General features: G+C 39.1%; 1 protein-coding gene across 1 annotated transcript in view; it reads right to left on the bottom strand.

The window, feature by feature from the left end:
* The window catches only part of kcnh3 (potassium voltage-gated channel, subfamily H (eag-related), member 3), a 130,630-nt gene that overhangs the window by 22,266 nt on the left and 91,062 nt on the right, over nt 1-17,302 (bottom strand). The window contains 8 exon segments of the mRNA XM_035676417.1: nt 3,881-3,899; nt 4,191-4,200; nt 7,482-7,573; nt 7,575-7,689; nt 8,893-9,067; nt 11,985-12,240; nt 14,672-14,766; nt 16,797-16,801. Of these exon segments, the coding sequence (XP_035532310.1) occupies nt 3,881-3,899; nt 4,191-4,200; nt 7,482-7,573; nt 7,575-7,689; nt 8,893-9,067; nt 11,985-12,240; nt 14,672-14,766; nt 16,797-16,801 (767 nt within the window).

Here is a 17,302-nt window from a genome sequence, read left to right on the forward strand (position 1 = left end):
GTGTGCTTAGGGTCATTGTCCTGTTGAAAAGTGTCCTGAGATAACTTCTGTTATTAATTGGCGCTATACAAATAAAATTGAATTGAATTGAATTGATGAACCAAAGCTAAACCAATCGAAAGTTATTATTGAAAAGCCAGAAGACCTAACATTGAGAATGCTCAACTACTTAGGGCTAAAAGTGCACTTAAAACAGTGGTTCTTAAACTATTTTTCAATAATGTAACCCCTTAGAAATATTTCCCTGACCAGCGCAAAACATTTTTGATGGATATAAAGAGCCTTTATGAAGAGGAACAATACAGCACTGCACCATCAGTGTCTAATTTATTAAGAAAAACTATTTCTAATGTTTAGAATCCATCACTAAATTCACTTCATTTTGTCATGATGCAATAACACTAAGAGAGCACTGAAGTTGCATTGAACTGTGTCTTTTTGATAAGTGACAAACATTGGCATGTGAGGTTTTTACTGCAGTTCACAGCTCACAGCAGTTAACAATTGCATTAAAAATAGAAATATTGAAAATGAAATGTGGTTTATCTAACTTACATTTACATTTTTTTAAATTTATAGTTTAATAATTGTAGGATTATAATAATCATGCATGACTGATATTTTTTAAATTAACATTAAAAACAAAAAGTCACATACCCCCTACAGTTAGAAGTACTTCTAGGGTACCCACATTTGAGAAACACAGACTTAAAAGATAAGTATTCTGTCCATGTACATGTTTATGATTTTTTTATTTGTATATATAATTAAATATCATAAAGATTGAATTCAATAAACAAAGTCAGGACATAGTGGTAATTTTTTGGTTTGGTTCTCCTCTCCCTTTTTACTCAAATCGAATTTTCACATTGTGGTATTTCTACTTTTACTTAAGGAAAGGCTCTGAGTACTTCTACCACCACTGTATAGGAACCTACAACTCTAGGGTGAGCTGCCACCTGCCTCTGCAGGACCTGCACTGCATTGTGGGGCTCACACCACAGACTCTACTACAATCTGTTCATCCATATTGCCAATTTAATGAACCTATGAAGTGGACACAGATGAAGCTGGAACTATCTATGTCCATCCTTCTGTCTAACAGGGTATGTTAGACAAACGATTTACAAAATCAAATTAAAGCCATTCCCCCACATCCAGAAACTATGACTCAAAGGTACAAACAGGCTCGCTAATCTAAATTAAGAGACTAGAGAATAAATGTGCTGATGTTTCGTTTTGTGAACACATCATGACTTGATCCCAGTGAGAGACAGGGGGTTCAAGTTCATTGTACGAACAACAGTCAGCAATTCAGCTTCAGAGGAAGGAATGAAAAAAAGTGGAGGGGAATGGAGAAGGAGGCAAGACAGAAGGAGAAAGGGTAGGAAGTGAAGGAGGAAGGATAAATTATTAAAAAAACAGTGTTTGTGAGTGGATGAGTGGTGAAACCCAGCTGAGCCACAGACAGCAGTCAGAAAAAAGGAAGACAGCAAGAGAGGGAATATGAATAATACAATATGGATGCATCCATTCATTGATCTCCGGCATCACACCCTTCAGTCAAGCAGCTCTGACCTTGTGTGTGTGTGTGTGAGAGAGAGAGTTCTCATGCCAGCATAAATAAGCAGGAGTGACAATCGAGCTGTGAGCAGAGTCTCAGTGAAGCAGCTAAACCAACAACATTAGTGGATTTCAGACCTGAGTAGTTTCCTAATTACTCAGTCATTAGCACAACTTAACCTCTGCTATCCTGAGGAAACCTGGAGCTGTCTAAGACATTATATTGCTTATATTGCATGTATGTCTGCAACTGGGGATCAAAATATAAAAAATTAAGTACAAAGAATTTTATTCCTGTCAGTGCATGAGGGAATGTGGAGGGAATTACTAATGTTATTATAAGATCCTTCTATAATAAATCCTTCATAACTGAGGAAGGCAATTCAGTTTTATGGCTGTGAGAGGACAGGATTTTTTGTGGATTTCCTAAAGTTGATGTGAACTGAACAACAGCAAATTCATCATGCTCAGCCCTCACACCTCTACACTTTACCATTTCCAAATGGCAACAGGTGATAATGATGACCTGTGCTGTGCTCAAGACTAAAGGCTAACACACACACTGGCGGGAAACCAAAACTGACTGATTGAAGGCCCAAAAAATAATCAAAGAAAAATTTAAAAGAAAGGGAAAAACGCCAAAGTGACGTCTTTTCTCCAACCAACAGTCAAAAACCCACAGACTCTTTTACTATCATAAACGACAAAGAATCCACACATTTAAGAAGCTAGAACCAGCAAATGTTTGACATTTTTGCTTCAAAAATACCATAATCCATTATCAAAATAATTGGCAACTAGGTTTTTTTCTATCAAATAGCTGACGTAATCGAGTTATGATTGAAATCATTCAGCTGAGTCAGGAACAGTTTGTGCAACCTGTTTGTTCCTGCAGCGATCTCATCTGGCTTCTCGTCTAAGTGTAAATTAAAGTGTCTTAAGTCTTATCTGGTTTTAAGTAGACACTTGTATGACAAGTGTAAATGGGGCTGTTATTTCTTTTGGAGGAAATTGTTCAAATGGAGACTCTCTGTCTCTGTCCAAGGTGCCGATTTCTCCTCTCTGTCTAGCAGAGTTGACTGAACTTACTTGTGAGATGTCGTGGTCCTGAATTTCTGTCTTCCACCTTGTCTTAGGGTGGAAGGTTTATCTAAGCTATAAACAGGATAAAGGCACAGTGAAGACCTGAACATAAGCCACTTTCACAGAGCCTTCACAGCCTCACCCTGCATTATAAAAATATGCAGTGAAAACAACCAAAGAGCTAATAGAACAATGAGAAGAAAAGACTATTAAGTATGTACATTAGTTACAGATTAAAAAAAAAACTTAATACAGAGACAGCAGATTGTATAAAAAGCTCCTAAAGCTAACCGGAAAAAAAAATTCACAGGAAATAATTTGCTCAAAATTCATCTAAATCTTTGGTTTTCCACAAACTTCCTGCAGTTATTGTGTTCACTGTTTGGGTTCATTGTACAGTGTATCAGTTGTTCTCTACTGTTATTGTTATACATTGAATATAATATGAAATATATATATAAAATATGTTACTAAGTTAGTTAACGCAATGATAGAAAAGGGATCCCTTAAGGAAAAAGGTTGGAACCACTGCTTTAAATAAATTAAATTCACTTTAGTGGGGTAATTAAAAAGTATAGGTAGCAGAGGAAATGTACATATTAATAAAGGCATAGGACAAAGTAATAAAATATATTGTTACAATGCATAACCAAAGTATAAAATGCATAACAACAGCTAAAATGCTAAATGCTAGGGGCATCAGTCAGTGGTGAGGAAGCACAAGTGTCAACCAGAAGGGGCTCCTAGAACAGAATGAGGGTGAGGTGTCAGAGGATTTTACTGGCCTTCTGAAGGATGATTTGATTATATGTGGTGGCCAGAGACCTCAGAAGGAGACACATGGTCTACTGACAACATTATGTAGGCTCTTCTTGATCTGGGATGTTACTGACTGGTACCAACATATAAAAAATGTTATTAACCAATTTCAAACTGTGATACTGTTGACATGGAGGAAACAGAGAGCTTGGTATTCCAATGTGGAGGAAGCATCATATCAGCTGTAAATAACCCTTGGCTGTGGCTGTTCGAGGGGCAAGGGAGAAAGTGCACATTTATGGTGAAACTGCTTAGTCTGGGTTAGAATTAGCATCCTAGAGGGAAATGCATCATGTTTTATCTAGCATAAAAAGGTGTCTTTGCTGTGTGTCTTAGAACATGGGTGTACCACCGGTGTGGCGAACGCTTCCTAGCCCACAAAAGAGGCATTGTATGCAGTCATTGTGATAAACACTTTCCAGTTTACAACCAAGCTAACTATTTTTGAATTTTGCAGTTAGCAAGACAGTTAGCCTGGTGGGCTATAATGGCAGGCAGGCCCCATTATCAACTAGCCTTTCAGCCACAATAACTAGCCCCACCTACTGTACCACTGTATTGTACTTTAGATAAAAAAAAATAAATAGCAAAAAATTAAAAGATGTATGACAGTCAGTCAACACGGAAAAACACTAATAATTCATACTTCAGCAAGAGCAAGATAGGTAAATTACTTTCAGGTGATTACATTTGCCTTATCAAGCAGCACTGGAAGCTTTAACGGCCTCCTGTGTGCTCGCCCACTGAAAGCCTTGACAGAGAAAACACACATTTTATGATTAAAAAGTAATCTCTGTTCCACTGCTAGTAACGCTAACTGCTACTGTCACTGTCAAACATGTCCTGATACAACAAACCGACAAACTGAGGGGCCTTCTCCTGACCAGTGGCAACCACCAGCTGAATGTTAAAGCCAATGTGAAGTAGCCTCTATCCCAGTAGTGACATAGTTTATGGATATTTCATATTATATTCAATGCATAACAGTAACAGTAGAGAACAACGATAAACTGTACAATGAACCCAAACAGTGAACACAAATAAACTGCAAAAAGAAGGTTGTTAAAGCCAGAGATTTGGAGGATTTCAGCGAGATTATTTCCTGTTTCTTATTTCAGAGAATATACACATAAACATATATTTATGTTTTAACAATCCTACAAACTTAATAGACAATAACAGACATTTGACAAATACAGTGTTTTCTCTCGTTGTTCTATTAGCTCTTTGGTTGCAGGTGTTCAAATGCAGGACGAGGCTGTTTATCAGAGAGTGAAGGCTCTGTGGATATAGCTTGTGTTTAGTTCTTCACCATGCCCTTATCCTGTTTATATCTTAAATTATAATCTAAACTTTAAAAATAAATACTTCATTAGTTTTATTCACAGAAATGCTGAGCTATAATGTATATTTAAAAAAAAAAAAATCTAACACCCCTTTAAATTGAAAACATTTTCATTTAAAGGCACTGGTCGGGAACCCCAGGTTGAGAACCAATGCCTTTGAATGAGATTTTTAGCAGTTTTCTACGTATATATTTTCTCATTGTCAACAAATCCCATAAAAAGACCAAAACCAACAATTATTGTTCCTACTAAATATGATTGTGTGTATAGCCACACATAGATTGGATATAGTGTGTTCCTCTGTGCCATAGAGCTCAATTAAAAATACATAAAATATTAAAAGCACATAAATGAGTCACACTGGGTGACACGGTCCTTCATTACAATGAAAAAGGCCACTGTTTTTATTCTGAGTCAATACCACTGGTGCAGTAAATACTCACTAGAGAACAATTATTAATCCACATCTGAATACAGTCCACAACAAATGCACTATTTGCTCCGTTATATTAAATTTATCAGTTTAAAAGGTTTTTAAAGATTGACAGTAGGAATCAGTGGACCTGGGGCTTATGTTCACAGAACAGGGAAGCTGGAGAGAGCAACTAACACATTGTTGTTCTTTTCATGGGTCTTGTTGACAATAAGAAAAATATAGAATATCTCCAGTTCTCCAGTATCTCTTATAATATAAGTACAATATTATTGTAAGTTACAGCTCCTCTAACAGACTATTTTCTTCTGAAGTGTGTCCTTGTGGTGGTTTTTCAAAATTATATATTGTATATTTTGTTTTTCCTTGACTGACACTCAAGCCAGTGGTAGCTGTGCTGTGTAGTGCTTGACCTTCTAAAGCCCACTACAGGTGATGTTTTTTTACAGCAGTTAACAACCTTCTGACTTTTCTGCACAAAAATATAAATAAATCAATATTATAATTTCATTATAGCAATAATATACAATAATATAAATTTCCCATTATCAACCAAAAATGTATCAGCCCCAATAACTATCACGGATTCCTATAAACAAGCAAGACGAGAGGTAAACCGAAGTCATTCACCAAAAGCTTCCTTTAGAAACCCGACAACATGCCATTTCCACGTTATGTCCATTTCTTTCTCTTTTTCTTTTCAGTTCATTAGATGTGTGTGTTTGTGTTGACTACAGCTCCATGAGGGGCTGCCATGGTTCCACTGCCTCTGAATTATTAATAACCCTGCAGACAGAAACTGCACCTCTCCCAGGTATCAGCCAATTGACTGACAGGCTGAGTAGTTCAAGCTATGTACATGCCGATATCAGACCTCCATTGTGAATCACAGTTGGTGTCACACAAAGGTCAGACTGCAGACCGAGCTTTGTTGTCCCCTGAATTTCCTCCATCTGTCTGAATAGTCAATTGAGGGACCCCTGACATGAATTGACTGCAGTGTTACTGTCTGTCATTATGTGGTTTGGTGAAAGGAAAATGATAGGTAGGTTGGTACAAATCAATGAAAGGGAGAATGAGACAGTGAGCGGGGGAAGTGCCTGTCTGCTGGTACGTGTTTACAAGTTTATCAGATTGTATGCCGGGGTCTCATTTTGCCCGCAGGATTTGAGATTCTCTACTGAGAGATGCTTGTGGAACATCAACAAAGCTGCTTCTTATTAAAAGCATCGGTCGTGCTGAAAATGTAGACATTTGGGGGCCGTTCTTCTGCATAACTGCTCCTGTGCCTTTGTTGTGGATGCAAAATTACTGACATTGCTCTGCTGGGGTTGTCATCTTAGATCTGTCTTTGAAGCAAGACGAGGTAGGTGGATGTGCAAATGGTTAAAGCTGAAGGTTTTTATGTAAAAGCCTAATCATACTAAACCACACACAGAGGCTGCGATAAGATACAATCTTATTTAAAGGTCCAGTGTGTAACATTTAGGAGGACCAATTCTGAAGCTAAAGTCAAAGAATTTTGAAATGTTTTTCTTGACTTAAATTAAATGAATCGATTTAATAATTTGACTAATCGATTAATCGCTGCAGCTCGAGGTCAAACCTAGAAATGTACTTAAAGTATGAAAGTTATTCAGGGAAGGTTTATATTATTAGAAACAACACTGGATTATTACTGTTGATACATTAAGTATCATTTTAATGATGCAGCTGGTTGAGCTGGAGCAGATTTTCACAACTCTATATAGTGTTGGACATTTTTTTCTATAACAATGCATCATATTTAATATGATAATGGGTTTTGTATGACCTTTTTTACTTGTAAAGAAACTATAGCTGTCAAATAAATGTAGTGGAAGAAGAAGTCAAAGGTAGCATAAAATAGAAAAACTCCAGGAAAGTATACGTACCTCAAAACTGTACCTAAAGGTGCTGTGAGTGCTATTTGTTTTGTTAGAATAAGTGTTAAATAGCTCTACATTGATATAGAGAGATCAGTCAGTAACATGGTCTCCCAGTCCCTTCTTCCTGCAGTAAACAGAGAATACACTTCCTGGTATCCTGTTCCCACTTTATCCAATCAGGAGAGAGAACTCCACAAAAAAGCGGTCCTCAATGACAGGCAGCAGAATTTAATGCCGATTTCAGTGACAGCAAGTAGCTGGAAAGTAGCTCTTGAGTAAGCACGCTACATTCCACTGCTACAACACTGTGTGGGTGAAAAAAGTGTGTACTAACCAATATCCCAGGATCCAGGACTTTCGATCTCCTTGCGGCCAATGAAGTACCAGACGCAGGCCATCCAGTGAGCCAGCAAGGCGAACATGGGACATGAGCAGAGTAAGAACCACAGCGCTGTACTTGGAGTATCGCTCCAGCTTCTGCAGCAGCCGCAGTAACCGGAGCAGCCGAACCGTCTTCAGCAGGTGGACACCCAAAGTACTGCACAGATAGATTACACACAATATCATCTCTCTCACACACACACACACACACACACACACACACACACAACACACTCACACACTCAGTGTCAACCTTAAGCATTTCTTAAATATAAAGGGACCATTCTGCATACCTATTTTATTAGTAGTATTAAAGATTATATGTATGAAACATTATATCAGCAAACAACTATTTCTATTCTCTACTCTAGTCTATTTGTCCGGTCTAGCGGCATGTGCATGTTAGTGGGAATCTCTTCAGGGATCCTTCCCATAATGTTGTCAGACACTTAACAATCTAAGTCTGTCAGTGGCAAAAACCACAACTTTTAGTGGACCTACTTTGACCTGCGGATTTGTTCCCAAGGATTAACGTTATCTTACGTTGGGGCCGTTGCAGCCCTTTTCACAAATCTTTTCTCATCTAATTGATTTATTTGGACCGAACCAGCGTTGGTGTTTGTTGGAAAGACTAACAAAGATGGTTTTTGTAAGTTTTATTTTGTTTCAGTCCAGTTAAAAGTGTTTTCTACAATAAAATACGAGATAAAATTTCTAGTTTTGTCAATGGAGTCTGGTAGGCCAATTGCCAAATTGTTTTGGTCTGAGACACTGTAGACTCTAGTGTGACATCTAGTAGCAGTGAATTACGTGTATATATAACCTTTAAAACAGGACAATTTCTTTCATCATCAAGTGTGCTTAATAATTTGTACGTGAAAATGACAGTTTCATTCAAAAGAGGGATCTTTATTTTTCACTCACTCCAAATTAGAATTTAAGAATGAGTCTGAATACTCATTTTGCGTTCATGTGTAGTAATTTACCCCGCAGTTCAAAGCATCTTTTAGGATTCAGAGCATGGAAGAACAAATTAAGGAGACCTGCAGGATGTGCTCTAACATCAGACTGGCTCTGTGCCATCATCTGATGAGCCTCAGTTTGGATGAAATGTTGATCTAATCAATTCACAAGGGAGCCTACGACATTATGCATTAATTCTCTCTTTCTCCAAATTTGGCTGGTTGCCATCGGTGTGTTAGTGTGGATGATGAATGCATGAGTGTATGTCCACATTTAAGTGCTTTTCTTTCCTTTTTTCCTAGAGCAAGTGCATCAAGTGGGCTGATTTGTCACACACTTTGTCAATCTGTCACACGCTGTCTTTGGTATGTAAACACACAAATGTCCACAGATGGACGCACAGAGGAGACTCACCACGCTGACGTTGAAAGCATACAGCAGGTCAAAGGGCAGGGCGGCAATGAGATCGACAAAGAGCCAGGTGGTGACGTAGTGAACACAGATGGAGCGGGCATCGTACACTACCTGACCCGACGTGCTCACAAAAGTAGTTCGAAAGTTCAGCAGTATGTCTGCAGAGGACGACAACAACAGCGGAAGCTGACAGCAGGAACTACCAACAGGATAGTACAGGTGTAACTGTCACTAGAGCTGCACGATATGATAAAAACATCATACTGTGATTATTCTGACATTGTTCTAGTGTTTCTTGTGATATGATTCACAATCACAGTTTGAATTTTCACTGAAAAAAACTATTAAAATCATGATGATGTGACATTTGTTGGGGTCTGTACCAAACAACAGATTTTTAAATCTGATGAAGATGATTTGTAGGCCAAGGAATCTCTTCAGAGCAACAGTACTTCATAATAATGCTGTTTGTCACACATTTTAACTTTATCAAAACATTGCAGCTTCTGCAATTTGCATATTACACTTGGCCAGACTGTGATTTCAGGAATATTTTTTTTTAAATTGTGCAGCCCTAACTGTTACATGATAATCACACAATAATGAACAACATACACAGCAATGGTTATTCAGTGAATCACATGTAAGTCAATTTGATCATGATGACAGAAAAAGAGATCTCTCAAACTCATGATCTAAGATCAACAGCTATGAACTTGTGTACTTGAAGCCCCTACAAAGAACTTTCATTTTGTGTTGATTCTGGTGGTCCCTGTGGACACAAGTGGTAGTGTTTCAACACTACAAAATTCAGACTCTGTGAATATGAAAATATGATTCAATCCAAACGTTTAACTACAGGACACGAGATGTCTTCTACTACACTGAAGTCCTTTCTCAGTGTATGAGACCTGGAGGTTTCAAATTTCCACATCACACTTGTCCAAGTTGCATACTGGACCAGGATTTGTGTCCAAACTAGCTGTGAGGTCTCAAAATTGCTGCTCATACATACATGTGTTAAACTGAGATTTAAAGGGCAAGTGTGTAGGATTTTGCACCATCTAGCTGTGAACTTTCAGATTACAACTAACTGAACACTACTCACGTCTGTATTGCGCGACCAAGGAATTGAGAACGGTTTGTAAGTTGTTTTTTAGAAGAAAACCACGGGTTGGCCGCAAAACTCGCCGAAAGTCCCTATCTAGAACCAGTGTTTTGGTTGTCGTTTTCGGGCTACTGCTTATGAAACATGCAGTTCAACATGCGCGGATCTGTTTAAGCAACCCACCAGTGTCTGTAGATAAGGCAGATGACCACCCACCTATAGGCAAAGGGTCTGTCCTAAGTTTCTGCCTGTTAACAGGCAGTTTTTCCTTGCCCCCCGTCGCCAAGTGCTTGCTCATTGGTGGTACTGTTGGGCTCTGTTAAAATGTTATAAGGGAGGTTCGGGTTCTAGACCTGCTCTATTTGAAAAGTGTCCTGAGATAACTTCTGTTATGAATGACGCTATACAAAATAAAATTGAATTGAATTGAATAAAAACTCATTGCTGATATTATTGCTATTATTATTATTATTATTATTATTATTATTATTATTATAATTATAATAGTTACTATTATTACTATTATTATGGTTCATCATCCCCTCTCGGTATGGCTATTGTCGTCATTATGATCTTCTTCATGTTCTTCATCATCATCATCATCATCATCATCATTATCATCATCATCAGTCATTTCTATTAGTGTAGCTGTTGCTGTGCACCTTTGTCTCNNTGTTGCTACTGTTGTTGCTGTGTACCTTCGTCTCTGTCTCTGTCCTTCTCTCTTTACCATCCACCCCCCCTCTCTCCCTCTCCCTCCCTCTCTCTCCCTCTCTCCCTCTCTCTACCTCTCTCTCACCCCAGCTGGTCGAGGCAAACTTTCCTCCTTCAGCAGATGAAAGTGAACAGCATTCTCCTGTCAAACTGCAATGTGTAGCTCAAACATCCAAGTCAAGGAAAATTAAAAGTTGTTGAAGACATGCACCAAGTTTCAAACATTTAAAGGACTTAAAGGCAGAGACAGTTTTAAAAGTTTTTGTTTGCTCACTGATTTTGGTCACTGGACTTTTAGGGCTCCTTGTCTTGACACATAGCTCATAAATGCAATGTTTTTCAGCAATTAAACCTTCAATGTTCATCCTTGAAGGCTCCAATGATTTTCAAAATGGTCTTTGTTCACATCTGTCTAACACACAACAATAATTTCCTATTGACAGAAGAATGATGGTGACAAAACTTTGACGAATTACTCATCTCAAGCAGGTTTCATGTCTCATACAGTGGATGCAATTTGATGGCTAAAACATGACAAAACCTCCAGTATGGCTCTTCAGTTAACTCACTATTCCAATAGGAGTCTTTAGGATTCAGTTAATTCTTGAAAAGGAGCTTATTAACAGAAACAAAGGAATAAACAGAAGCCTGATTTCAACATTTCAATCCAGCACTGTCTGCTGAGTGAATGCATTGATAAACAGGCTGGCCTATTAGTTCTAACAAATGGGATATCGACTGACAGGAGTCAGCCATTTAACTGCGGGCGGCTCGTATAATTTCATTGCAAAAGTTTATCGATGGAGGGCTTGTGTTCACTCTTTTCCATTAAGGCAAATTGTCCATTGAAGAGCACTCATACAACTTCCCTTCAGCTAGATGGACAAGACTGGGGACAAAGAGGCCTGTTGTTTCCTAGAAAATGAGTTAGCAATAAGACATAATGGTCCACTACGAATGGCTCATATCCTTTCACTGCTGCGCATGCATCATTAAAAACTTCGACAAAACTTTTATTATGACTGATAAGCCTCAGATTTAGGCTGTTTTACTGACCTTGCATCAGGGGCGGTTAACGCAATGACAAACAAATAGCCAATCTTTACAATAATCAAGTCGTGTTAATTATTGAAGCTAGCTCTGGAAAAAGAAAGCACTAATCAAGCAAGTGTTCTTCATGAAAGGAATTAATTTGGCTGGAAATGTTAGCCAAAGGAGAAGCTTGTAAAGTGAATCACGGCATGCTCTCTCACCCAAAATAAACAGGATCTCTACGAGGATGTCACTAACGCTGGGCGGGCTCCGCGGGGCACTGCTCCCTTCATCCCGCCCTCCCACCACCGTGAAGCATACGTTGTAGGGCACGGTGACGGCCACGTAGAAGGTCGCCAGCAGGATCAGCCAATCCCAGCCGGCCTTGAAGGTTCCGTAGTGGAGCAGTATGAAGCGGGATTTCTGAATGGCTGCTACCTTGTACTCTGGGATCGGAGGCTTCTCCCCGAACATGTTCTGGATCGGATGACAGGGAGAAGTAGGGTTAACACTACACAGCAATGTGTAAAATATGTCCAGAATGTTAGTTCATTAATGTTTAAACATTCAAAAAATTAACAATAAATAATAATAATAACAAAAAATAACAAGAGTTATGAGTTTTGACATTATGTCAAAGATGTCTATGTATTGTGCTACAGAGATATCTACTGAAATAAGCATGCTGATCAGCTAGCAAATACTGGATAGTGAGTCACTGTAGCGTCCAATCTGCCCTCAGTTCAACATGAGGAAGAAGAAATGGAGAACCAGGGGACAGAGATGCTACTCGCTGACAGCTGCTGAGCGCAGGGGACTTCTCAAGGAGAGATCTGGGGCTACAACTAGAGCTTCCCACACAACGGATTCTGCCCTGATCCGTTTACCAGTGGGAGGAGAGCTCAGAGTTTATGTTTTTAACTTTTAAGATTAAAAAGGGGATTTATTATTACTTTTGCTTCTCCACCTGTCTGCAGTTGCACTGTTGTTATTGTAGGCTCCCAGAGCTCTATGGTACTACTTCCTATCTGGACAAGAAGAAGATTTCCTGGAGAAAAGTAAGCAAGGAAGTTGGACTACCTGTGAAGTGAAGTGAAAATATGGGTAGGTTACATAATTCCAGTTATCAGTTGTACTATGAACTAAGTAAGCATACAGCCCTGATCAATCTGAACTCCATTCAGATGGCACATGTTTGAAAGGTTGTTTACTTGTTTACTCTTGCAGATGGTCCTGACAAAGTAGGAATTCAGACTTTTTTACTGATCTGCATCATGATGTAGTTATTTCCCATCTATTGCAGTCAAATAATGCTATAAGGAGTTCGGTCTAGACCTGCTCTATTTGAAAACCTTCTGTTATGAATTGGCGCTATACAAATAAAATTGAATTGAATTGAATTGAAATCACAGCAAAATCAGTTTAAGTTTGGAATGTTAGCTATACATTTTTGAGGACATTGCGTGTCTAACTGTAAACAATTAAACAGTGGGAGAAAATGAAATGCTGCCCCCTATTTGGAGCTACACATTGTACCTCTAAGGAGACATTTAAGAAAAACTGGGAACATTAGCTCCAAATGGATAATTAGGTGTTTGCATGTGTACAGTGTTTTCACAGAGAGATATCTGTATTTTATGAAATGGCCAGTTGAATCTGATTTTCACCTGCATTTTATTTCTTCATTAATCATGAAGTTCTTTCGTTTCCTGTTTTTTTTGGGGCTTTTTATTGTCTTGCCGAAGATAGACAGGTATATGAGGGCGAGGCAGGAGAGAGGTGACACGCAGCAAAGGGCCACAGGTTTCAGATTTCGAACCCTGGGCCGCTGCAGCAAGTCAGTACATGGGTCACCAGCTCTAACAAATGAGCTAACAAGGCGCCCCTTGTTTCCTGTTTTCGAAGACTGCTTACCGTAAACAGGGTCTTGACAGGGCAATGATTACCTCAAAAATCTTACATTAATACAAAGGAAAGAGAAAAGTACAGAGGAAACCCAAATGAGCTAATTTAAAAAGGTTAAGGCTAAAAAGTTGAACTAGAAAATGTTTGTGCAACATCCTGTATCCTGGATATTTTAATTATTGATTTTTTAAATTCCATTTAAGCAAATTAAAACCAAAATAATGATCCCTAAAAAATACATAATCCCTCTATGAATGGCCATAACACTTGCAGGGTGCATACTGCATAGGTCTGCATATTTGTTTTATCACTGACAGCAAAATGCAGAGCTCTTTTACCCCAAAGTAAAAGAGAAGTGAGCATGTACTCCTGCTGACCTTCATACCATCTGTCAGGGTGTGTGCTGCCCACTGTGCTGCAGCAGACCTACAGTGTGGTGAACACACATAACAATGGACAGCTACAGTGACCATCCTCTGATTATGGCCCCTTGAGATCTGTGTGGTGTGCTGGGAGCAGGCGTGGACTAACAGTATGCCTGTTCATATGATAATATAAATATAAGCCAGACTTTTATAGATCCTAACCTTCAAGAAACCATGTTGCTACTTGGGCAACACAAACTTTGTTTTATTGTAAAGCAAGAATTACTTTGTATTCCATCTGGATAACAGAGTATTTGAAGAATCTGGAAATGACTTCAAAACAGTTTATTGTTAAACAACCTGTAGGGGTTTTTAAATTTTGGCTTGGACTATATTTATCCTTCAGAAAAAAAGAAACTTACCTCTATGACTTGAATGTAACCTTCCATGCGAAAGTCTCAAAAGTAAAACTCATGATTACATGAGAGGCATTCTGGGGCCAATCTGGCATGCAATAAATCTTCTGGCAACCAAACATGTTAATACTCCAACAATATTATACAGAATATAATGAAACTGTGTCCAGTCTTTTAAGTAAGTATTTATGTACCAGTGTAGACAAATGCAGGGAAACTCACATTGTTGATCTTGAGCTTGCTCTTGTCTTGTTTCTGCAGGTGTCCTGACAGGTGATAGAGAACAGCTCTGCTGCGGCGCCGGTTGGCGTTGAATCCTGGAGGCCGAGTTACCTGATGCACCTCCAGACCTGTCTCCTCATCTGTGGAGGAGATGGTACAATGTTGAGCAATAATCAACAACACGGGATAAGAGTTTAAACCAAGTTCTGTGTTAACACACACATACTGACTGAAATGCTGCCATCTTTTAGCCTACAGAGAGTTTTTTAACGATACAATGTGTAATTTCTGCCACTAAGGGGTCTCTCACATCAAAACAATAACAAAAGATGAAGTGAAGCAGCGTGGGATCATGGGAGTTGTTTGTCTTCACCCAAGTGTTGTCACTGCAGTCAGCTTCTCCCGGTTAGGATTCCTTCCAGTGGTTTCTACCGGGAGCCCAATTATTCCTCCTCTCCAAAACAAACAGACCCGCTGGTTAAAACTGCTAAAAACACTGAATGGTAAATGGATGGACCTGTACTTGAATTGAAACCAATATGTTAGATCACAACACATTTTTTTGTGTAAATATTTGATCTGATATTGATCTGATATTGACTTGCTGTCTGCTTGTGCAGGCCTTCATTGACTGCACAAGGTGCTCTTTAGGTAGAATATGATTATCTGGGGCTGAGATCCAGATCTCTATTTACAGAACAGAATCAGTAGTAACCTCCAACATCTCACTCATGTCAACCCTTTTGCCATTTATTGGATAATAAAGGTAAGATCAGGTAAGGTGAAGTAGTCGGTGTGCAGGAAAAAGAAGAAGGACACAAACTGATCATGCAGAGGCCACAGAAATACAGTAGGAAGTTTCAGGGAGTTATTTCCTGTTAGTCATCAAGAGAAAAAATCTTTTCTTGTTCTCTCCATTTCCACTTTACATTTCCTATTATGATTGTTCCTCTGTATGTCCATAATATGATGTAATGCTTGGCAAATACCCACCCCTGTAACCAAATCATTTTCATTTTCAGACAGTAAATTAGATTTGCTCATTGATGATTCACTCAAACAGTTTGCTGGTGTGCTGAAAACTAGCCGCTGTTGTTGGGACTGGTAGCTCTTTCTCTCTGTGTATTTTCTGCGTCTGCATCACAATCTGTTTTCACAGATGTAGAAAGGAGATATGCTGGTTGTGTAGAAGTGTGAATCTGGCAAAGATAAAAGTTTTTGTGCATGTCAACATTTAAGCAGTCTTGCAAAAAGAGGAAGGGGCTTGATTCAAGGTCAGTGGAGGCTGATAGAACAACTGATGATAGAAATTCCTGGCTGAATTTATCCAAGTGAACTGCTGCTTCATGGAAAACAGTGCACCTTCAGTGACGACTCACCCCACTCAACTCGGTGTCAGCTTTTTCTGTCTTATCAAATCAAACTGCCTTTTTCTCCATAAATAGCAGCTCATTGCTTCACACTTGAGACTGACTCCTCGCTGACCTGTTTCAATGGGAAATACATCACATTAAAGGGCAGGTTCTACATTTTCACTCGTCCCCCGTCACCTGTTAATTATGAAAAGATCTTTTAATGACCAGTATATGACTGCAGCAAGCACAATGCATATGGTCTATTGTTTTAAGACATACTTGAGAAATTGTGTCCTTTATGGAATGGTTCTGTTTAATTGGAATATAATATCCATAGGTATGTTTTATATTAGTATATAATCACATGAAAATAAGAATTGTGTTTTTGTTACATCAGAATGAGCTGTTTCTATCTGCAGAGGGAGCGGGTCCCTCATCTGTTTTTTATTTTTTTTTTGTGGCTTTATTAGACAGGAACAGATGAAAAAAGAAAGGAAAAGTGGACGAGAGAGAGAGAGAGAGAGAGAGAGAGGCGGGATAGGATAAGGATAATATCAAGCAAAGGGCTACAGGTTAGAATGGAACCAAGGCCACTGCAGCAAGGACCGGGCCCTACGTCTTCCGGGTGAGCTTACCCGAACTACGTAGAGCCATGGCACTAGACAGGGCCTTTTGCTTTTTTTGCCAGTTTCACGACCACCGTAGTGTCCCCCACAATTTTCAATCTTAATTACAATCTTTGCCACTAAATGCCACTGAATCCTACACACTCGTCCTGGCAAAACAACTAAAAATGTATTGCTTCAGAGCCAAACAAAGCTTTAGCAAAAGTTGAGTCTGGAAGACTTTTCTTTGACATGCTTAGGCTTGTAGTTAATCTCTCTTTCCATCCTCCATTCACTCCTCTCATGCATAATTTCCGTGTTGTCATTATCCAGGGCTGTCAATCATGATATCAGCTGTTCTCATCAGCTGGTCTTATCTTTCTGTGCTACTGGATAGATGAGTGACACACCTGCGTTGTTACTCTGTCATCTTGCTCCTGTCTTTCTAAGTATGATTCTATCTCTCTGCCTTTAGTTCATTCATGTTGCTGTAAGCGCCTGGATAAAACAAGGTCTTTTGCTTGTTAATAAATAATGGCAGGGCACGCTGTGGCTCAGAGGTAGAGCAGGATCGTCCACTAATCGGAGGGTTGGCAGTTCGATCCCCGGCTCCTCTGGCTGCATGTCGAGGTGTCCTTGAGCAAGACACTGAACCCCAATTTGCTCCTGAT

The sequence above is a fragment of the Morone saxatilis genome, unplaced genomic scaffold, assembly GCF_004916995.1.
Source record: "Morone saxatilis isolate NCDOM2014 unplaced genomic scaffold, NCSU_SB_2.0 Contig5, whole genome shotgun sequence".
In the NCBI taxonomy this organism is placed as follows: Eukaryota; Metazoa; Chordata; class Actinopteri; family Moronidae; genus Morone; species Morone saxatilis.